The 23,930-nt window shown below is 39.8% G+C and overlaps 1 protein-coding gene across 1 annotated transcript in view; it reads right to left on the bottom strand.

Moving 5' to 3' along the window:
* zdhhc7 (zDHHC palmitoyltransferase 7) overlaps positions 1-23,930 on the bottom strand; it is a 71,821-nt gene that overhangs the window by 19,454 nt on the left and 28,437 nt on the right. The window contains exons 2-3 of the mRNA XM_073070342.1: positions 12,190-12,511; positions 3,125-3,249 (exon numbers count right to left, since the gene is read on the bottom strand). Coding sequence (XP_072926443.1) covers positions 3,125-3,249; positions 12,190-12,495 — 431 coding nt within the window. The 5' untranslated portion in view covers positions 12,496-12,511. The remainder of the gene's footprint in view (positions 1-3,124; positions 3,250-12,189; positions 12,512-23,930) is intronic.

Raw genomic sequence — 23,930 nt, forward strand, 5'->3', positions numbered from 1 at the left:
CTTGACCAGTTTAGCCAGTTCTCTGGATATAAACTTAATTTACATAAGAGCGAACTTTTCCCAATTAATAAAGAAGCACAAGAATTAACATTTCGTGATCTCCCTTTTAAAGTAGTCCACAATCAATTTACTTATCTTGGGATTATAGTCACAAGGAAGTTTAAAGATCTCTTTCGTGAAAATTTTGCCAATCTTTCATATACTATTAAACAGAGTCTGTTACAATGGTCACCTCTATCTATGTCTTTGGTAGGTCGTATTAATGTTGTTAAAATGTATGTTCTCCCTAAACTTTTATATTTATTTCAATCAATCCCAATTTTTATTCGTAAATCTTTTTTTGATTCCTTAGACTCTATTATTTTGTCATATCTATGGTAGAATAAGCGCTCTAGAATTAACAAAGTTTATCTCCAAAAATCTAAAAAAGAGGGTGGCATGGCTTTACCTAACTTTCGTTTATATTATTGGGCAGCCAATATACGTTGTGCTACCTTTTGGTCTTTTTTCCATGGCCAACCCGAGTGCCCTAACTGGGTGGCAATGGAGTTGAGCTCCACTAAAGAATTATCTATCTCTGCACTCCTCGGCTCTGTACTCCCTAGCAGTTTGTCCAGATTAATAGTTAATCCTCTTGTCAGACACACTTTGCGTATATGGGCTCAGTTTAGGAAATTTTATGGGTTCCATGGTTTTTTCCTTTTCCAGCCCTATCTTACATAATCACCCTTTTTTACCTACTACGTATGACTCAGCCTTCCATGATTGGTATAGGAAGGGCATTAGACATTTTGAAGATCTCTTTATTGATAATCGCTTCGCCTCTTTTCAACAGCTCTCTGCTAAGTTCAATCTGCCTAATGCTCATTTTTTTAGATATCTCCAAATTAGACACTTTATTACTCCTTTAATCCCTAACTTCCCTGAAATGCCTGAGAAAAATGTTATGGACTTATTTCTTTCTATTAATCCACTAGGTAAAGGTTTAATATCATTTATTCGTGATAAATCAGCAGCCCTACGACGTGCCCCTGTGGATAAAATTAAAATGGCATGGGAGCATGATTTAAATACCTCCTTATCCGATGAGACTTGGGACTTGATTCTCAAATCGGTTAACTCAACCTCTCTTTGTGCTCGCCATTGCCTTTTACAGTTTAAGATTGTTCATAGAGCCCATATGTCTAAATCCAAATTATCTCGGTTTTACCCTAACATCAGTCCGCTTTGTGATAAATGCAAAAGGGGCGAGGCCTCTCTCATTCATATGTACTGGCTTTGTCCTAGCTTGGAGAAGTTTTGGAAAGATGTCTTCATAACGTTATCGTATATTCTGAATCACCACCTAGAACCTAACCCTTTAATTGCTTTGTTCGGTTTCTGGGGTGCGACAGATTTACGTCTGAGTTCGACTAAGTGTCGAATATTATCTTTTGCCTCTCTCCTGGCTAGACGTTTAATCCTCCTTAGATGGAGAGATGTTGCCCTGCCCACACATGCTCAATGGATTAACGATATTATGGCCTGCTTAGACCTTGAAAAAATTCTTTATTCAGTCCTTAATTCGGATTTAAAGTTCCATAAGGTCTGGGGACCTTTTATTGAGTACTTTCATAACCTTCCTCTTAACTAAGGTTTTTTTTTCGGTCCCTTGCTTTCAGCTCCTTTTTTTTGTAGTAGGCATTAATATCTTCTGTTGCTAAGTGTATTTACAGTTTTGGGGGTTTGATTGTCCTGATTTATATTCTCTATATTGTGTTGTGGTTGGTCTGGAGTTTTTTTTTGTTGCGGGGCTTGGGGAGGATACTAATTTTACATGTCTTCAATTTGGGTGCTTTCTCAATTATCTTTCTTTGTATTATATTATTATTGTATGTTTATTTTTGCACTGTATCAATGTTCTTCATTTTGATCCGGGGCTTTTTTTTATCTGTAGCTATGTAGAAAATGTATAAAAAAACTAATTAAAAAAAAATCACTGAACTGTTCGCACAACATATTGTCTCACTTTTAAGGACTCTTCATCTCATATTCTCAATATTTATTGCTTACTTATTATTATTTTTCTTTTGTATTCGCACAGTTGCCTTTTTGCACATTGGTTGTTTGTCCATCCTGCTGCCCAGGTGAGGTTTTCATTGATTCTATTGTGTTTCTAGGAGTTGCTGTGTATGTTGGAAGAAAACAAATCTCAGACTTGTATATGGTGGCACATATGTACTTGGATAATAAATATACTTTGAACTTTGAAAATGCAGGAGGAATTTAGTTAACCAGGCAGCATCTATGGAAGGGAACAAATAGTCGACCTTTCAGACCAAGCCCCTTCATTAGCATATAGCAGAAAGGAATGGGATTAAAGCCTGCATAAGAAGGTGGGAGGAGGGGTACAAAATGGGAAGGTGATAAGTGGAAAGGGTAAAGGGCTAAAGTAGAAGGAATTTGATAGGAGAAGAAACTGGACCAGAGGAGAAAGAGGAGAGGATGGTCACCAGAGGGAGGTGACGGGCAGAGAAGTGGTCAGAGGGGAGCCAGAATAGGGAATCCAAAAAGAGAAAAAAGGGGAGGGGAGGAATTACCAGAAATATGAGAAATCAACCTTCATGCCTTCAGGTTGGAGGCTACCCAGATGGAATATAATGTGTTCCTGCTGCAACCCGAGAGTGGCTTCATTGTGGCAGCAGAGGCAGCCATGGACCGACAGGTCTAAATGGGAATGGAACACTGAACATACATTGAGTAGCTATAAAGCTGAATTCCCCAGCAATTGATGTCTAGAGTTCAAACTGCAAAGGTACATGATAATCAATAGATCAATGAAACATGTAAATATTATTAATTTGCTGAAATAATTGCCCTGTTCTCCAACGTAAAATAGTTGAGGTTGTAATCAGCGATGCTGCTGTAAATTACGTCATCTCATAAGCATGAATTAGGTGTTAATTTTGAATGCAAAACCAAGAAAAAAATTAAAGGTAAATTGTTGCAATTGAACAATGGAACAAAATTTATGTAATTCAAGAATGATTAAGCTTACAATCAATAGTACTATTATTATGGAATGACCAGGCACAGAGATCACAATTGCATTGGGAGCTTTAGTAAAATTATGTCATTTCTATACCTGCAATGATGAGCTCGCTCTGGCTTAATACTGCAACATTTTGGGCACTTATAGATTACTTCCCCTGGCTTCAGCTGCAGACTCTCCATATACTCTTTTGTGGCATTGCCTTTCGGTACAGCACCCTGTGGAAAGAAATCATTAATGAGTCCACACCAGGTAAATAAATGAACAAGTCAGTCATTAATCAGATGAATCTCAAACATAAAGCGATTTAAAAGAATTAGACTTTTTTTCCTCCCACCAACAATTATAAAATTAGGTATATACTTAGGCATGTTACAGCCCCACAATTTTCACAGCATTCTTCATTACCTCTTTATGAAACTTCTCTCAGTATCTCTTGTCACTTTCTAATTGTCTTAAATTTCTACCTTACTGTCTCTCCAGTGACTTCATCAAAATTTAAAATTTTATTAAATATTACCTTAACATTCTCAGTTTCAGTAAAAATACTTCTGCATTTCAAGTTTCCACTCAAAAATTGTGAAGACCATTCCTTTAGAAGCTGAAAATTGAACATCACTGTAATTTTGCTTAACCTATATCTTGCATGAAATCATTTAATACATCTTTATCCTTTCATACTATGTCTTTGTTTGAAAAAAAAACTTAGTCAATTTATGCTCTTTTCTCCATTTACAGCGCACTTCCTTTTTGAACACCTTGATACTCAAACTCATTCACATGCTTTACTGCCTGAGAGTTATGAATAATTATTACTCGTATTTAGATACAGCTGTAATTTTATATTAGCAGGTAGTATTTAAGTGACAATGTACCATATGTCCTTTCTAAATTGTGAGAGGAGTTCAGGGAAGTAGCTTAATTTTTTTTTAATACAAACCCAATTCCAGAAAAGTTGGGATATTTTCCAAAATGCAATAAAAACAAAAATCTGTGATATGTTAATTCAAAAGGAACATTTCCCAACGCAAGATTGCAGAGAATTTAGGTCTTTCAACATATTGTAAAAAGATTCAGAGAATTCAGAGACATCTCAGTGCGTAAAGGGCAAGGTCGGAAACCACTGTTGAATGCGTGTGATCTTCGAGCCCTCAGGCGGCACTGCCTAAGAAACCGTCATGCTACTGTGACAATTATAGCCACCTGGGCTCGGGAGTACTTCGGAAAACAAAGGGGTGAGCCACGACCCATCCTTGTTTGCAAAGACTGAGCCTTTGATAGATGCTACTTTTATACCCAGTCATGATACCTCACCTGCTACCAGTTAGCCTGCTTAATGTGGAGTCTTCCAAACCGGTGTTACTTGAATATTCTGTGCACTTTTCAATCTTATTTTAACTCTGTCCCAACTTTTGTTGAGTGTGTTGCAGCCATCAAATTCTAAATTTGTGTATATTTACAAAATACAATTAAGTTGGTCAGTAAAACTATTGAAAATCTTTTCTTTGTACTTTTGTCAGTTAAATAAAGGTTCACGTGAATTAACATATCACAGATTTTTTATTGCATTTTGGAAAGTATCCCAACTTTTCTGGAAATGGGGTTTGTATATAAACACTTAATCTTGCCATTTTACCATGTCTGTGAAGTATCTTGCTTCTTAATCTATCAATGTAGATTTCTCAGTGTAATGCAGACCATTACTCCAATGCAGGATATGCTTGGTTGCAATGTTGAGTCTGTTGGATAAACAGGCAAGTCTGTGCTCAACCCAGCCAACAGCAAAATATCTGCTTTGCCAATATCAAAGCCAGTCCTCAGAAGCCAGTGTGAGACAAGACTGAATAAGTAATAGAGGTCATATGATCCAGCCTATTACAGTAAAGGCCTTCTTTTGCAACATCACAATTTAACTATAGCCTCAATACTACTTTTTTTGAGCTTCCTCCAGCAGTAAACATTCTTTGAGTGATGTTTTAGCTTTTCAGCTTTTATGACAAATATCGAAATGTATTGTTAATATCATCCATATTCATCTCAGCTATGCAATTTTCTGATAATTCCTAATTCTTAAATTAAATAGATTGTTCCTTATTAATATTAAAGCATTTGATTTGCCAGCTTGGTATTCCTTAAATCAGTGTCAAACTGTTATATGATACCTCATTTTGTAAAACACTCCTAATTTAATTTACAGTATTCTGTCACTGTTTTTAATTTTATTTATAATATGTAACTATAAACATTATGTATGCCTAATGTCTTTTCTATACCAATCATGCAATGTTGAGTCTTGCATAGAAGGTAGGAAAAGATGATTGTGTAAAATAGGACTAGAGAGAGGGAAACCATGAAGGCCATTATATTTTCTAAACTGAGCCCATATTCTTAGAGTATGTCTAATAATAGGATTAACAATTAGTCTAGGCAAGTGACAATGAAGTGCGGATACAAGAAGTGCAGAAATGGAGAGATCCTTACTAGAGTTCAACTCCATTGCCACCCATTTTGGGCAGTCAGACTGATTATGAAAGAAGGACCAAAAAGTAAGACAACGAATTTTGGCTGCCCAATAATATAAACGGAGGTTAGGCAAGGCCATATCACCTTCATTTTTAGATTTTTGAAGGTGAGCTTTATTAAGTCTGGAATGTTTGCCCTTCCATAGATAGGACAAAATAATTGAATCTAATGAATCAAGAAAAGCTTTAGAAATAAAAATTGGTAAAGACTGAAATAATTATAAAAATTTAGGAAGGATACACATTAATTCAACCTACCAGAGACATGGACCACTGTATCAAATTCTGTTTTGTAGAATTTTAAAGATTAGCAAAATTTTCTCGAAAAAGATTCTTGAAGTTCCTTGTTACTGTAATACCAAGGTAAGTGAATTGATTATTAACTATTTTAAAAGGGAGGTCATGAAATACAAATACTTGTGCTTCTCCATTGATTGGGAAGAGTTCGCTCTTGTGTAAATTAAGTTTGTAACCGGAAAGCTGACTAAATTGATTAAGAACTAAAAACATTGGGGGTAAGGAAGTAGATGGATTTGATATAAAAAGTAAAAGATCATCGGCATAAGGAGAAACTTTATGCTCAACACGTCTCCTCCAAATCTCCGTCAATTCAGCACAGCTACAAAATGCAATCGCCAGTGGCTCTATGGCCAAATCAAAAAGTAAGGGACTTAAAGGGAATCCTTGTCGGGTGCCACGTTGACCTTATGAAGATGTTTTCATAGATAATCATTGTTTTGCAACTTTTCAACAACTCTCTGTAAAGTTTAACCTACCTAATACTCATTTCTTTAGATACCTTCAAATTAGACATTTCATTAACCCTTTAATATCAAATTTTCCTGAGATGCCCGAGAAAAACATTGTGGCTGTGGACCTGTTTCTTTGTATTACTCCATTGGGTAAAGGTTTAATATCTACTATTTGTGTAAGTTAGTGATCTTGAGGTGTGCCCCATTCGATAAAATTAGAACTGCCTGGGAGTTTTCTTTATTTTTAAATATTTCTTTATCTGATGCGGTTTGGGATTCAATTCTTAAGTCAGTTAACTCTACCTCTTTATGTGCTCACTACTGCCTTTTGCAGTTTAAGGTTGTACATAGGGCTCATATGTCTAAAACTAAATTATTGCAGTTTTATCCTGACATTAGTCCCGTTTGTGACAAGTGTAAAGGGGGCGAGGCTTCTCTTATTCATATGTACTGGTCTTTTCCTAGTCTAGAGAAATTCTGGAGAGAAGTTTTTTTTATCTTTATCCCAAATTCTTAATTGCCACTTAGAACCTAACCCTCTGATTGCTCTTTTTGGCACCTTGGGTGAAGTAGACATGCATTTGAGTCCAATTAAACGTCGAATATTATCTTTTGCCTCTCTTTTGGCTAGACAGTTAGTTCTTCTCAGGTGGAGAGATGTTGCCCCAGCCGCTCATGCTCTATGGCTTAGTGATACTATGTCCTGTTTAGACCTTGAAAAGATTCAAGGTCTTTCATAAGGTCTTTCCCCAGACTTTCATAAGGTCTGGGGACCTTTTCTTGAATATTTTCATAACTCCTCTTTAGATTAAGCTTTTTCCTTTTTTTTGTACTATAATTTCTTACTTTCAGCTTTTTTTCCCTGCAAGTTTTACGGGTTTTTTTAAAATGTGAATTACATTATAATTTTGGTACTACACATTATACTTTCTTTTTTTAATATATATATTTACAGCTCTGTGGGGTCAAACACTCCGATTAATTTTTCTTTTACATATTGAAATGGTTGGCTTGGAGTTTTGTAGTGGGAGGATACTAACTTTATATAATTTTATTTTGGGTGCTTTTTCCTTATTGTTATGAATTATATATTAGGCACCTTTGTTTTGCACTGTATAAATCTCCATTTTGTTGATTTTTTTTGTAGCTGTAATATAGAAACTCATTAAAAAATTAAAAACATTATATGCAACTATCAGGTGAATCCTACAGTTAACTAGTAGCATATCATATATCAACTCAATGCTTCAAGCAACAGTTCAGTACATACAATGTCATGTGAAATTTGTTGAAGTTGATAATCTAAATTAATTTGTCGTGAAGTTAAATGGAAAACAGAAATTGGCAGAGGAAAATAGTTATTTTCAATAACACTGCCACATATTTTGATAATGGATCAAGTTTGCAAAAAGGAGGAATGATATATCCTTTTTTTGGAACATTCAGTTCTACAGTGGATGTGATCTCATTGGCTCTTGACTTGGCCTTGGGTCACCTGGATAATACAAATACTTACATAAGGCTGCTGTTTACTGACTACAGATCAATGGTTAACACAAACGTTCCCACAGTTCTGATCAAAAAGCTCCAAAACCTGGGCCTCTGTGTGGATCAGAAGTAACACTGATAGTTCACCTGAAGGATGTGTGCTTAGCTCAATGCTCGACTTTTTCTACACCCATGACTGTGTGGCTAAGCACAGCTCAAATGCTATCTGTAAATTTGCTGATGACACAACTATTGTCAGCAGAATTTAAGATGGTGAAGAGAAGGTATATGGGTGGATAGATCAGCTGGTTGAATGGTGCTGCAGCAACAACCTTGCACTCAATGTCAGTAAGACCGAGGAACTGACTGTGGACTTTAGAAAGTAAGATGAGGGAACACACACCAGTCCTCATTGAGGGATCAGAAGCGGAAAAGGTGAAAAGTTTCAAGTTCCTTGGAGTCAACAGTCTGAGGATCTATTCTGGGCCTAACATATCGATGTAGTTACAGAGAAGGCATGACAGCAGCTACATTTCATTAAGAGTTTGAGGAAATTTGGTATGTCACCAAAACACTTGGCAATTTTTACAGGCGAACTGTGGAGAGTATTCTGATTGGCTGCATCGCTATCTGGTACGGGGGTGGAGAGGTGAAGGGGACACTGCTCAGGATCGAAATAAGCCATGGAAAATTGTAAACTCAGCTCCATCATGGACACTAGCCTCCACAGCATCCAGGACACCTTCAAGGAGCGATACCTCTAAAAGGTGGCATCCATCATGAAGGACCCCCATCATCCAGGACATGCCCTCTTCTCATTGCTAGCATTAAGGTGGTGGTACAGGAGCCTGAAGGCATGCACTCAATGATTTAGGAATAGCTTCTTTCCCTCTGCCATTAGATTTCGTAATGAACGTTGAACCCATATACAATATCTCACTACTTTTTTTCCTCTCACTTTGCACTACTTATTTAACTGTACTTTATATATAAAAATGTCTGTGTTAGATTGTTTTAACAATACAGGACAAGTGTTCCGAATAGCATAAATATAACAGAAAAAAATAATATAATTTCTATATATGAAAAATACAAATTTAACTTGGTTCATTTCCAATGTATGAATTTTTGACACTAATATTAACATAAATATTTAATAAACTATCAAAGAACTCTTGTGCTTAATAATTACTTAGCTCGGCCTTAATACACCTCACCTTGGCGTGGAATCTAAATAACTCAATTGAATAATCCCCATTTCATCTTAAAAGTATATAGAGTTCAAATAGAGAAGTGAATAGCTGAAATATATTAATATGCAAGTCATATTAACACAACTGCTAAAAAATAAGAGATTTAAAAATTGTTTTTTTATTTTGAGTGGGATACAGTATTCAATTACTTAGTAAATTAAAAAAAAACCTATAAAATGCTTCCTAAACACAAGCTTCAGTTTAATTTTTTAAATGACAACTATTCTGGTGATCAATTTATTCTGGGAGTATGGCCAGCTAAATGTCAAGTATAACAACAATGTAGATATCTCAAGAAGAATGTTTTCTCTAAGCATTCTCTCTGCTCCCACTAGGAAACATTGGTTCATGGAATTACTCTTGTTCAAAGTGTTACGAAGGATGAACAACACTGATGGGTAGAAGGGTACAGAGTTGCCCATGTCCCCCTCCCCTGGGAGTATCACAAACTGTTACTGTTACCACGCTGCTCATGAGAGAGAATGAGAGAGAGACACAGATAAGAGGAAAACAAGTTGGAACATCTGCTGCTGATAAGAGAGAGGAGAGGAGCCTTACTGTTATGTCTTTTGGAAAGGGCTGTTTACTTGGTGCCATTCTGTTCATTAAAATTCCTCAGTGGACAGCCGGAGTGGGCTGGTTTGATGGACTAAGCCATTCAAAACTGATTGACACCTGAGACCCCGTGAGTAGGGATAAAAGTGAGGTCTGGGGAGACACCCCTGAGACGCACCAAGAGACACACTCGTGAGCACTGTTTAAGTGTTGGAACCCACGAGAAAGTGTGAGGCATCGGAGACTGAACGAAGGATCGGTCAATTTTAACTCACAGTTTTTATAGCGAGGCCGGTGGGGGCTTGTGTGTGTGTCCACCCTTGCCTGGGTGACGAGTCCACCATAGAAAAACGGTCTAGTTAAAGGACAGAGGGGTCATACCTGAATGGCCACAACAACACATCGACGGATCAAGAAAGTAAAGGAAGGTTTGAATGACTGTAGCTGTTACTGTTTGCTCGCCCTCTCTCTCTCTCTCTCTCTCTCTCCCTCCAATGGTTACAACAAAAGAACCAACAACTACCTCAGCCTACATGAACTGAACTGAACTTTAGACTTTCCCATGATAATTCATTATCCCCTAGACAACGATAGAACTTGTTTGTTATTGATTAATATTATACCCACACTTTTAGGTTTAGTATTGCTAACGTGTATTATCTGTATATTTGCATTGTTGATATTGATTTGTAAATTTTACTAATAAACACTGTTTTGAAAATAGTACCAGACTCCAACGGATACTTCTATCTTTGCTGGTAAGACACCCAGTTACGGGGTATGTAACAAAAGTAACAGGAAGATTTCAGTCAAATTTTATTAGGTTAACAGCTAAAAGCATTTGCCTTATTTGATTTTGACTGCAACACACATGACAGAATGTTTCCATTTTCATTCCTCTGAGCTTTATCTACCTCCTATTTAAAAAAAAACTGTAAAGATTCTTAAGAGAAATATACCAAATATGTTTTGAAACAAATATACCAAAGTTGAAAAAACCTTTATCTCAATCAGGTGTCCGTGGACTCCAGATCTAGACGAAGATACAAGTGACAAAAATACTCTGCATACCTTTAAGCATCATTCATGAATTCCACCAACTAAGCTTCAACATTTGCAAAATATCATAACTATATACACGATACTACATTGCCATGAAATGAGGTATCTATTCGCCTTTTAATTGGATGAACCAAAAGTGTGCTCCAAATATCAATTTATGCTTTGTGGTAGATAACATGCCATAAAATGAGATTTTTTTTTGGCTTATAATTATGGACAATGGGAAAATCTTCTGGAACAAATATTTCCAGTTGTTCATCAAGTTGTCTAACATCAACACCCTTGGTGGATTTAGATGGTGTGAGGGGTGGGGGAGGGGGAAGTCACCACCGACTTGAATTAGTTAGTGTTCCTATGGCAGGTCAGTCATTTCCTGATGTCCTCAAGCTTTGCCACCATTTACAAGGCCTAAGTTAGAAATGTCAGGGAATATTTTTTACTTTGTGTGCAGCTCCAACACTCAAAAGGCTCAATAGCACCCGTCAATGGAGCTCAGCACATTCAACATTCATTCTCTCCACTGTTGGCACACAATGGCCGTGGTATGAACTATTTACAAAATACACTGCAGTACCTCAAACTCATGACAACAATCACTAAAAAGGCCAGTCTCTTCAGGTGGAGAGCATCACTAGGTTCAGCTTCTCCTCCAATTCACACACTTGAAAATGTATCACCGCTTTTTCATTACTGCTAAGTCTAACTCTTGCTACTCCCTATCCAAAAGTACATTAGCAAAAGGACTGCAGTGGTTCAAGGAGGCAGCTAATAACTGCCTTCTCGAGGGCAGTAAGGGACAGGCAATAATGGTGGTCATGGCAGCAATGCCCAGATCCTTCCAAAAAAATTAACAAAGCAAGAATCCATAAACCGTAAAATTACGTGGGGGAGAAAAAGCTTCAGTCTGGTTTATGCTTTACATTTTAGGCACATTTCTCCTCTTGATATCAGCTACTTTCTCCACATAGCTTCTTGGATTTTGGTTACCTCCCCTTCTCCCATGGAATACGCTGAAGGAGCCACTCTAGATGGATGAATGCAGATAGGTGCAGCAGGCTACTGAATGTTGAGAGACACACAAGCTTCAGCCATTGAATTCTGAAAATAAGTGCGTTACATGGTGTCTGGGCCAGCAATGAAACAAAGAGTAAATCCAGGCCTGTTTCCCTCTTTGACTGACATTAATCTCCTGCTATTGAGTAAACTCGGTGCACAGCAGACTCAAAACCTCTGGGTCAGCTCCTCAGCTCACTGCGTGATCAAATGTATAAGCTTTTTTCCAATTGAACTGTTTAACTTAGACGCTACTGAATACTAAGTCAGAATCATAGAGCACTAAAGCATAGAAACAGGCCTCTCAGCAAATCTAGTCGATGTCAAACTATTATTCTGCTTAGTCACATCGAGCTGCACCTAGACCATAGCCTCCACAACCCTCCCTTCCATGTTCAAAATTTCTCATAATTGTTGAAATCAAAACTGAAGCCACAAACAATATATTTAAAACATATATGATGCGTACTTACTGGATCTGTTAACATTGTTCTCAGATGGGATGAGAGAGCCAGTACTGCCAAACCATTAAAAACAATGCCATTTATCAGTGAGTACCAGTAGTCTTTGGGAGGCAGCAGCATTACAAAAGTCACCACAAAGTCAGCATATAAAACCAGAAGCCAAGTTATGACAGCGCAAATCATTCCACATCCATCTCGGATAAACCAGATCCGATCCACCGTCTCCACATTGGCAGGTGAACATTCAAAGTCATCTTCGGAACTCAGCAAAGGATGATGCTCAACATCCCGGAATCGGTGCCCTGTTGACTGCATGATCTGTCAGTCTCATCTATTGAGAAAGAGATGTGTGAAATAAATGCCAGTACTTACTTACTCAATGTCATACTTTAAAACAAAAGGTGAATAATATAAACATTTTAAGAGATATGGATAATTATAAACAGCATTTAGACTGATTAGATGAACTCTTGTTTCAATCACAACTTCAGGAAAGATACAGTATATCATAACAGTTGCAAGTGATATCAAAATTTTTAAAAATAATATAGTAGCCAGTAGCTTTCTCACATCACCCTTACATGATTTCCTTTTCACATTGCACTTTCACTTTAGTCACCAAACATAACAATCTGTGGGGAACAATCTATAGAAAGAGAAACAGACCCAATACCCCAACCCTTGTGCTTGTGCTGAGGAGCTCTAGGGTGCCATCTGTGACATCGAAGTCAGTCACCCCGATGGTGTCTTCATTCATGTCAACTTAAAACGGTCCTGCCAAAGTTCTAGCAGCATGTCAACTTCACAACCAGTGGAGAGAATATATTAGAGCTGGTTTATACCAATGTTTCTGAAGCCTACAAGGCTGCCCCCTGCCCTCACCTTGGATTCTCAGACATATATCCATTTTGCTAATCCCTGCATAGAGAGCACTGGTTAATCGAGTCAAGCTAGTTTCTAAGGAGATGAGGACCTGGTCAGAAGGTGCCACTTCAGCACTGCGGGATTACTTTGAAAGCAAGAAATGGAGCATATTCAAGGAAGCTGCCACTGATGATCATCACATCAACATTGATGAAAATGAAGGATTGTTAACTGGCTACACAGGAAAATGCATTGAGGACTTACTGTGGTTAAGCACTACACTGCCAGGACAAACCAGAAACCATGGTTGTCTGAAAGGTTCATGCACTACTCAGGGATGGGTACACTGTGTTCTGATCAGAGGATTGGACGAATCCAAGGTTGACAAGAGCTGCACTCCCCCGTGCAACAGAAAGGCAAAGCATGAGTTCACACATAAAATACACAGACACCTTTGTGACATCAAGGGCACGCGGCGCATGTGGCAAGGTATACAACCCATAAAAGATTACAAGTCTACCTTGCACGTCAATGTCAGCAATGCCTCTCTTCCTGATAGGCTGATTCTATGCACGATTTGACATTGGGGAACGCTCCTCTCCCTCGAGGAACATGAACCCTGTTTGGCCACAGCCGAAGTGAGGAGGATCCTAGCCAGGGCAAACCCACACAAAGCTGCGGGGCCCAACAACATACCTAGTCAGGTGCTGAAGGACTGTATCATTCAGCCAACAGAGCTATTAGTGAACATCTTCAGTATCTCTTTAAAACAGTCCACTATCCCTGTAGGCTTCAAGACAGCCACCATCATTCCAGTGCCCAAGAGAGCTACAATGACTGGCCTAAACAATTACCACCTAGTGGCAATGACTTCAACAAACAGCTGGTAATAGATCATATAAAATCCCATTTTCCAGCTACATTGGAGTGTTTTCAGTTTACCTACCACTCAAACTGCTCCAATGATGATGACATAGCCTTGGCCTTCCACTCTGCTGTGTCCCACCTAGAAAATGATGCCTCATTTGCTGGGATATTGTTCACTGACTTCAGCAGAGCATTTAACACAATCATGCTTCAGAGGCTGGTGGGTAACATGTCCTCATTGGGACTCAATACCCCTCTCTGTAATTGGATCTTGGACTTCTTGACAGAAAGACCTTAGTTAGTCCAATTTGGCAGCAACATCTCAAGTTCCATTACACTGAGCACTGGTGCCACCCCCCCCCCCCCCCCCCCCCCCCAAATTCAGGGTTGTGTGCTCAGCCCTCTGCTATTCACACTGCTGACTCAGGAAGGCACAAGTCATCCATGCTTCATTACACATCAATGCCTGCTGTAGAGAGAGTGAAGAGCACAGATGTGCATGTAATAGACTATTTAACCTGGACCCACAACACCTTATCATTATTGAAGGAGGCACAGCAACATCTACACTTTCTGAGGAGATTGAGGCATGTAAGGCTTCCCATCCCCATTCTAATAACTTTCTACAGGCGCACCATCGAAAGTGGCCTATCTGACTGCATCATTATGTGGTATGGAAGCTGTAAGTCATTGGACGGCAAAACCCTACAGAGGATAGTAAAAACTGCCGAGAGGATGATCGGGGTATTACTTCCGCCTATTTGTAATACTTACCTGTAAATGCTGTATACGAAGGGCCTGAAGCACTGTTGAGGATCCCTACCACCTGTTACATAATCTGACCCACTCCATCAGGTAGGAAGAACAGAAGCAGTAGGACTAGGACTGTCAGACTGGATAACGGCTACTTCCCTCAGGCTGAGAGACCAATGAATACCTTGCCACCACTAAGGTCTCATCACTAGGACAGCAAGCTGTTTACTGTATAACATATTGTTTCCCTGTGCTGCACAGACAATGCATTTTGAATTATAATTTCTTAACTTATTTACGGATATTTTTGTGTGTTGTGTGTGACATATATTTTGTGGGTGTACCTTCGTCCACAGGGAAGTCATTTCATTCAGTTGTACAGTCAGATGACAATAAACTCAAATGTAAACCTCAGGTTAAAAGATACTTTTTTCAAAATTCTTTCCATAGATACCTCCTTCCCTGCTGAGCATTTCTGCTATTTTTTGCTTTAGCTTCAGAGTTCCAATATCTGCAGTTTTCCAATTTTTATTGGTTCCAGTTTAAGGTACTTCTTAATAAATAGTTCACAAATACTTCATTTCTAAAATAGTGATCTTTGAATAATCCAAGTGTAACCCCCTGGGTCGCCTCAGGCTCGCACAGCTCGTTCTCGTCTAGGGGGAGCAGCCTTCGGCCCCACCAAACTGGGTAATCAGCTGGTGTGGATGCTGTGTGATGTCCCTGCCTCGCCCAAAAACAGACAGTACACCATATGCGATTAAATGAGTACAATTTATAAAGATTACTATAACTAAGTGATTAATAACGATACAGTATATATGAAGGAAAAACAATAAAGAAAAGGCGCCAAACTTATCAAAGTCCAAACCACTTCGTGCACAACCGTTGGAGCTCAATTACTGAAGTTTTCTGGCCACCATTCGATCCCCTCCGAACTCCTCGACTCGCAGCTTAGGACCATCCAAAGTGGTCAACTAAGCACATCTAGCTTCATCTCCTCTCCTTGGAGTACCTCCTGGCCTCGGACCCCCACTTGGGGTCCATTCCTCGCCCAGTTTACAGCATTGCGTCCTCTCTCTCTCACCCCCTCGCGCTGATCTGCCCAAAAGCCTGCCAACAATAGCTTACAGACTCAGAAGAAAGAACAACATTAATCCCAATTGGTTTACAAAGGAATACAATTCTTGTTATCAGTAAATTTTAACCCAAACAAGCTTCCAGCACTCTCTCGCAACAAAAAAGCATTCCTACTTTTAACAAAACAAAGAAGCCATTTTGATTACATACACAGTAACAAAGAAAAAGAAACCCCCTTTACACTCTCCCCCCACCAAATAAAAGTCATGTCCTCATGACTATTAAATAACTCGCCACCTTTCCTGCCAACACAACCTAACCCAAGCACAAACAGTGACATCTCCTCCCCACACAGTAAACCTCACTCCCTGTTCCTCAGGCGCTACATAGGCCAACTATCTGGGAGTTCCCTAACCCTTCTGAGACCTCAGTACCCCCTCACCTAAACCCTTCAGGCTAGGACACAACTGAGGATACCTTGGGCCCACTACCAACTCCTTTCTCAACCTCTCACTCATGCCACCCACGGCACACAGCTAACCTTCCCAACTACAACTGACTCAGTGGGAGAAGGGCCAAAGGTCTCTTCCTCAGTCGAGCAAAAGTCAGCAAAAGGCAGCATGTGCCACATATCCAGCACATCACTCTTAGAATCCGTATTCTTCCTCATGACTTCTTCCAGATCAACTTTCAGGTTTTGCACTTCATTTGAACTGTCAATGGTCATCTTCAAGTTTCCTTCCAGCTTCCGCTTCCCTCTGCCGAGATCTGTCCGTAATTGCTTCACCTCCTCAAACTCCCCTTTCTAGGCTCTCGGATTTTTGTTGCCCTCAGTCAGACAACTTTCTTTGTTTTCTCCAACTTGTAAGTTTTCCCACTGGTTCCAGATCACTCTCTCCAATCTCTCAGTCTTCATTTCAAACTTAATTCTGCAGAGACAGTCACTCACGAGCTGTGACCTTCGCCAGCCCTGGCACGTGTCCAGAAAACACTTTAACTCTGTAGTTCTCAGCCGCTCCTGCGACGACCTCACTTCATATTCTCCTGAGGCAAATCCAAATACCAAGAGATCATCCACATACACCAAAACTCCAGATGCCTCCACATTCCCCATGGTCTTCCACATGCCCCGCGGGAAGGTTGCAAGGGCTCCGGATATGCCCTGTGGCATCTTTTCGGACCGGAAGGCTCCTAGGGAACTTATAACGGCCGTCTTCTCCTTGTCGGCCTCACTCATCGGGATCTGGCAACATCCACTCCTCAGATCCAGCACCTTAAACCACTTCGCACCACTCAGATAGGCCATCGCCTCTTCGGCCCTCAGGGCCATATTCTGGTCACTGACAGTGTGCCTCTTCAGCGCAATATAATCCACACACATGCTGCCTACGTCTGCCACGGCTTCAGGGGCCAGTCGCCGCAACCTCTCTCTCTCCGAGGTGTCTTCAGCGGTCAACTCCCCTCCCTTGTGGTATTTCGCAGCGTCCATTAAGAGGGTCTCACCCTCGGATACTTCCCCCAGGCCGTACCACCACCAGCTCTTGTTTGAATTTGGTATCGGCCCAATGCTGCTACACACGTCCGCACAAGCAGCTTGAAACTCTGGGTGCATCGACAATGCCTCCAAACAGCTCTCACCCGCCTCCTCCGGGCAGGCCCCCAAGCGCACCAGCAGGATATTGGTTCTCTCCAGAACAGAAACGCTGCCCGTCTCAACAAGTGTCCAGACACATCAGCATTAATGATTCATGAACCTCAGTCACCTCCACTTTTGCCTCCAAGAACTCCATTTTCACTGACCAACAACCGTCGTCTGGATAATCACCGGCACTGGTAACCCAAATCTCCAAGCCCTCAATGTCGTCAAGGGTAAATGCTTCCAATAACGGTTATAAAACAAACTGTACAGCAACTTAACCGGCGCCCCGGTGCCGAGGACTTCCATCCATCCGTAACAACACCTGTGCGCTTGGTCCCTCTAAGCCTTCAGGAATAGGGTTTGTTCCTTTCGGGAGTTCCTTGGTACATTGCTGGGAACGTGCTCCCCCAGAGACCCAAAGCCGTTCCCCCACTGGGCCTCCTCTAAGTTTCCCGACACCTCTCGGATCAACTGAACAACTGAGGGAGGAGCTGATCCGCTTGACAGATCCCTCTGGCACTGCAAGCAATTTATCTGCCCCCCTAGCCAAAAGGGATACCCTAAAAACTTTCCACCAATCTCCTGCCACGGATATAAGCCCCCCAGCTGCGGCATTTGACTTCCAGTCGAACCAAACGCATTTTCCCACACTTTCACATAACTGACAGCTGTCACTTTGAGGTAATTGTACCTGACAGTTCTAACAACGTCACCAGCCTGCCTACTCAAACTTTCAACCAATCCCTGTCGCTTTCCCTCAGCCAAACACTGCCACTCACCCAACAACTGAGAGGTCCGCTCTGCCCACGCCTCTGCCCCTTTAGGGCTGGACATTATTCCAACAACCGGGCGGTGCCTACCACTGCTGAAACATCCCAACCTGTCACTCCTCACTCCTAACAGCATGGACAGCCCATGGCCCCACCACCATTTCGTCAGCGCTAGTCGGAACTCGAACAACGCCCTCTGGGGCACCAACAGCCACCCCACCCAACACACATGCAGAGATAACCAGCAATCGCACACCCACAAAGGCACACCAGCTCTTCGCCGCAGACATAATTTAAAGAGGGTGATCACACAGCTTCCACAGAAATCAATCCGGACGAGCACCCCACAATGTAACCCCCTGGGTCGCCTCAGGCTCACACAGCTCGTTCTCGTCTAGGGGGAGCAGCCTTTGGCCCCGCCAAACTGGGTAATCAGCTGGTGTGGATGCTGTGTGATGTCCCTGCCTCGCCCAAAAACAGACAGCACACCATATGCGATTAAATGAGTACAATTTATAAAGGTTACTATAACTAAGTGATTAATAACGATACAGTATATATGAAGGAAAAACAATAAAGAAAAGGCGCCAAACTTATCAAAGTCCAAACCACTTCGTGCACAACCGTTGGAGCTCAATTACTGAAGTCTTCTGGCCATCATTCGATCCCCTCCGAACTCCTCGACTCGCAGCTTAGGACCATCCGAAGTGGTCAACCAAGCACATCTAGCTTCATCTCCTTTCCTTGGAGTACCTCCTGGCCTCGGACCCCCACTTGGGGTCCGTTCCTCGCCCAGTTTACAGCATCGCGTCCTCTCTCTCTCACCCCCTCGCGCTGATCTGCCCAAAAGCCCGCCAACAATAGCTTACAGACTCAGAAGAAAGAACAACATTAATCCCAATTGGTTTACAAAGGAATACAATTCTCGTTATCAGTAAATTTTAACCCAAACAAGCTTCTAGCACTCTCTCGCAACAAAGAAGCATTCCTACTTTTAACAAAACAAAGAAGCCATTTTGATTACATACACAGTAACAAAGAAAAAGAAGAAACCCCCTTTACACAAGACACTTGCGACTTTGTGGTGGTGGACTGGTAGGTTCTTCTAGACATGGCTATTATTTTTTATGTATACCTCAGCTCACTTTCAATTCATATTTTACACTAACACAATAAGGTAAAAGCAGAACTTCCCAGTGGCCAAACAATTTAACACCAATTCTTCCCATTCTGACATGTCAATCCATCTTGTGCTGAGATGAAACCACCCTCGGAGTTGGGGGGTGGGGCAACATCTTATACTCTGTCTGGGTAGCCTCCAACCTCATGGCATAGTTCTCCTTCCGGTATTTTTCCCCCTTCCCCTCTTATCTTCTTTGATTCCTCACTCTGGCCTTTTACATCTTCACACCTATCACTTCCCCCTTTCTCTTACGGTCCAGTCTCCTTTTCTGTGTGATTCCATCTTCTCCAGCTCTTTCCCACCTACCTGTCTTCACCTATCTCCTTCCTCTAACCCCATCATTTTAATCTGGTGTCTTTCCCCTTCCTTTCCAGTCCTAAAGAAGGGTCTTGGCCTGAAACGTATACTGTTTATTCATTTCTATAGATGCTGCCTGACCTACTGAGTTCCGCAGCATTTTGTGTGTATTGCATTGGATTTCCAGCATCTGTACTTTATCATGTTAATAAATATCCCAGTTAACCAGTCAAATTGAAAGGAAGAATGGGAAAAGGAGTCACAGCAAATGGATGGGCAATGCATTTGACACAATGGAAAAGGAAAACCCAGCCTTCTAACCATTTCTCAGATTCGCCTCTAGTATTAAAAATTACCTAAAGATTATATGTCATTAAAGAGCATTGCTGAAAAAAGTGCATGTGTACTCTTATACTCTTCCTAAATTAAATGGTTTCCATTTGTACTAGACTAAAACCCAAAACCCAACTTTTACTTATAGTTTAAGAATATTGACAAACTATTAAGAAATGGTAAAAATGATGGTTCAAATCTTCCATTTGACATAATTAAAGCATGGATTTATCTATTCTAAAAGTTATACATCCAGTATTTACATTAGGGACATGCCTGGTGAACATTATACGCACCATGGTCCTTAACATTACATCCATCTGTATTTTAATACATCCTAAACTTTATTTGGTATATCTGGATAATGTTTCTGATGTAATGCTCACGAGTTTTGTGTTGCACAGATATGCTAGTCATGCCTACCCACTAACTTTATTCAATAGTTTTATATTGGAAAAGACTGATATGTGAATTTAGTCATTAAGTTTGTTCTTGCTGTTTGGCAAGTGCAACCAGAAGTAACATCTTACCTAAAATTTTCAAGTTTTTCCATTAAGTTGCTTCCAATCAAACTGCTTTATTAAATTAGTCAGAAGACCTGCAAAAAACATAAGTGGCAACTGTCGTTCATTCATGAACATTCATTCTTTAATGTTGGCTAAAATAGCTGGAGTTTAGAAGAATGAAAGGGGACCTCATTGAAACCTATCGAATATTGAAAGGCCTAGATAGAGTAGATGTAGAGAAATTGTTTCCTATAATGGGGGAAGTCCAGGACCAGAAGGTCCAGCCTCAGAACAGAGGGATGTCCCTTTAGAACAGAAAAGTGAATGACTTTCTTTAGCCACAGGGTGCTGAATCTGTGGAATTCATTGCTACAGATGGCAGTGGAGGCCAAGTCATTCTGTATATTTAAAGTGGAAGTTGACAGGTTCTTGATGAGACAGGGTATAAAAGGTTATAGGGAAAAGGCAGGAAAATGGAGATGGAATGAATAATAAATCAGCCATGATGGAACTGTAGAGCAGACTCAATGGGCCAAATGGCCTAATTCTGCTTCTATGCCTTATGGTCCAACTTTTGTACATTTATTCTGCAAAATGGCAAACATGGTGGTAATATTAAATAATACTGTGGGCATCTGATTGAGGGTATTGGTAAAGTGATAATACTGATCAGGAAACGGTCCGTAATTGTTGCTTATATCGGTTGAGCAGATAAACTTTTATTTAAAAGTCACAGCTATAAATAGCAGTTTTAAATGGTAGTTTCCATTTTCAAGTTCCAAGATAAGGAAAGTGTTGGTAGAAAAAATTTAGGCTGAAATGTAATCTCTATTTCTCTCCCAGTTATATTTTCCTCAATTTGACACTGAAACTGACCACAACATACAGATGTTGTCAAACCACATCTCATATGTTTTGCCATCAGATTGTTCAGTTTCATTCTTCCTGTTGACAACATGCAGTGCCTCAACTTAAAACTATAATTTGAGCTCTTGCACCATGTTAAACCTGACAGATTATCGTAAATCTCATTTCCTTTCAGTTGAAAAGGATTAGCAGTCACTGGTAAAATTTATTTTGTCACAGATAAAACTAGTTATTTTAATTCTACTACGAGATAGTTTAAACTGATGCAAACTGGATTTTTTCTCATGGATAGAAATCAAGTCCTCTGCAGAAGCAAAGGGAAAGGTTCTCGACCTGCCTCAGTTTCCACATATCTGCAAAATCTAACTGAATATCATTGCAATGAAAATATCAATAATGATACAACTGTGAAATCACTGATCTTGCAAAGTCATTCTGATTTTAATTATTTGCTGATAAAAAGACTTGCAATTAAGATTTTAAGTCCCATGAAAATATATCTTGTAGAAAATTCAGTATTGTGCTTTGTATTAACTAGAAAACACTCCCTAATGGCTAGCTCTATAAAATGAACAAAACATTTAACTTCAGTTCACTATTAATACCCATTTCTTTCATGACGAGTGTTGCTGTCTGCTCTTTAGCTCATCTCTGGTGGAAGGATCGCCAATTCATTTGTTACCCCTTGATTCAATTATTCTCATCTACCACTGACTGGCCCTCCAAACTCTATTGTGTGTCCAAACATGCACCCACCTACTCTGTGCATAGTGATCTGCACACATTCCCACTAATTTTAAAATGTCATCCTTGTTCTCAAATTCTCCACACTGTCATCCTTTTCTAATCTTGGAATAACTTCAGGCCCTAGAAACCTGCACAAAATGGCCTCTTGACTAGTACAAAATAAAATTTTACTCCCTAAATATCTCTTCTTGACCAAGCTTTAGCCATCTATCATATTATTTCCTTAAATCACCCATTGCCAAATTTTGGTTTGATAACAGTTCTGCAAAGTGGCTCAGGCCATTTTACGTAATTAATGACACAAAATAAATACTTACCACAGTTCAGTTTTATACCCTTGCTAAAAGTGCCCACAAATACATTGGAAAAACATGAAAATAATAACTAGAACTAGTTTTTTATTCCTGTCAAATTTCAATAAGTTGCATGAAATTTAGTCATCAAGCTCAAATGAAATCTAAATATTTGGGCAATGGAAAAAATTGTAAATGATTAATTATCCATTCAGAGCAGAAAGTATTATTGACTTTCCTTTTCTTTGTGCTTTGAGTGCATATGCCAACCCCTATCCAATCTATCATCTCCCTCAGTTAAAGAAATCAGTCATGTTCTTTAATCTCATTAAGGTTTCAGGATGACAAAGATGAAAGCTGCATCTCTTATAGATTTCTTTCTTTAGCTGTACATAACAATATTTGTAATACAACTGGAATATTGCCTAGAATAAAAATAACTACTCATGAAAAATATTCAGTTTAAAAATACAGTATGTATTGACAGTCTATTCAGACTGAATTGCATCTCGTATAGCATTAATAACCAATCCTAAAACCTTTTAATATTATAAGACTAATGTTTTTGGCCCTTCAGCCAACAAAACAAGAGATATGCCGCTGTGTCTATGTAATTAGGAACACATCCACGACAATAGTTAAATTTTTAATGTGAGAAAACAGCTGATGGAACAGTTGGCTCCAAGTCAAGTGTTGAGATTAGAAAATAAAATGCAAATGTTGGTTGCCTAGAGTCTTTTTAGAGTTTAAAGTTACACTGAAGCCAGCAAAAGAGATGACTGGATGCAAAGCAGCCTCTTAGAATCAAAGAAGCACTACTTTTTTTGTATGTCCAGTCCAAATCAAGGTCTTGACCAGGAACATCAGCGGCCCATTTCTCTCCATAAATGCTGCCTAACACACTGACTTCCTCCAGCAATTTTTTTATTGTTCCAGATCCTAGCTGTTGCAGTCTTTTGTGCCTCCATGGTTTCTACAGCATCTTATCTGACAGTAGTTGCAGAAAAGGCTAAAAAAAATAAGTTATTATGTGTGCTCAAATCTGGGCGGAGTTAAGGTAAATGAGATCTTCAAATTAACTTCCTCTTTGTCCCTAATGCACACATATCTCTTCGCTCTATGTGAAATATTGGGTGAACAGACTGGAAATAACCTTCATGCTGTGTATGTTAAACATGTGCCCTGACTGCTAGTGTGTTACAAATCCTCGGAATTTTCTCCATTCAGCACAGAATTCTTGCTGGACTTTTGGATTCAGCTGTCTGTAAGATGGTTTCTCTTTCCCCAATCCAATCGTCGAATGCCTCACATTTGTAGTTGATTAATTCCTTAGATTCTTGGTCATTCTCATCCAACTAGTCTTGTTTCCTTTTGGTGGAGAGACAAAGAGTCCCTTCACAGGAGACAAATATGGTTTTCAAGCTGTGAACACTGGCTGAAAGTCAACAGGCTGACTGAGAAGCGCTGCCTTTATAAAGTCCTTGAGAACTTTGATCTTCCTGCAACAATGTTTTGTTAAAGCTGATGTTCTGGGATCAGGAAGGTGGATAT

This window comes from Hemitrygon akajei, chromosome 17 (genome assembly GCF_048418815.1).
Source record: "Hemitrygon akajei chromosome 17, sHemAka1.3, whole genome shotgun sequence".
Taxonomy (NCBI): domain Eukaryota; kingdom Metazoa; phylum Chordata; class Chondrichthyes; order Myliobatiformes; family Dasyatidae; genus Hemitrygon; species Hemitrygon akajei.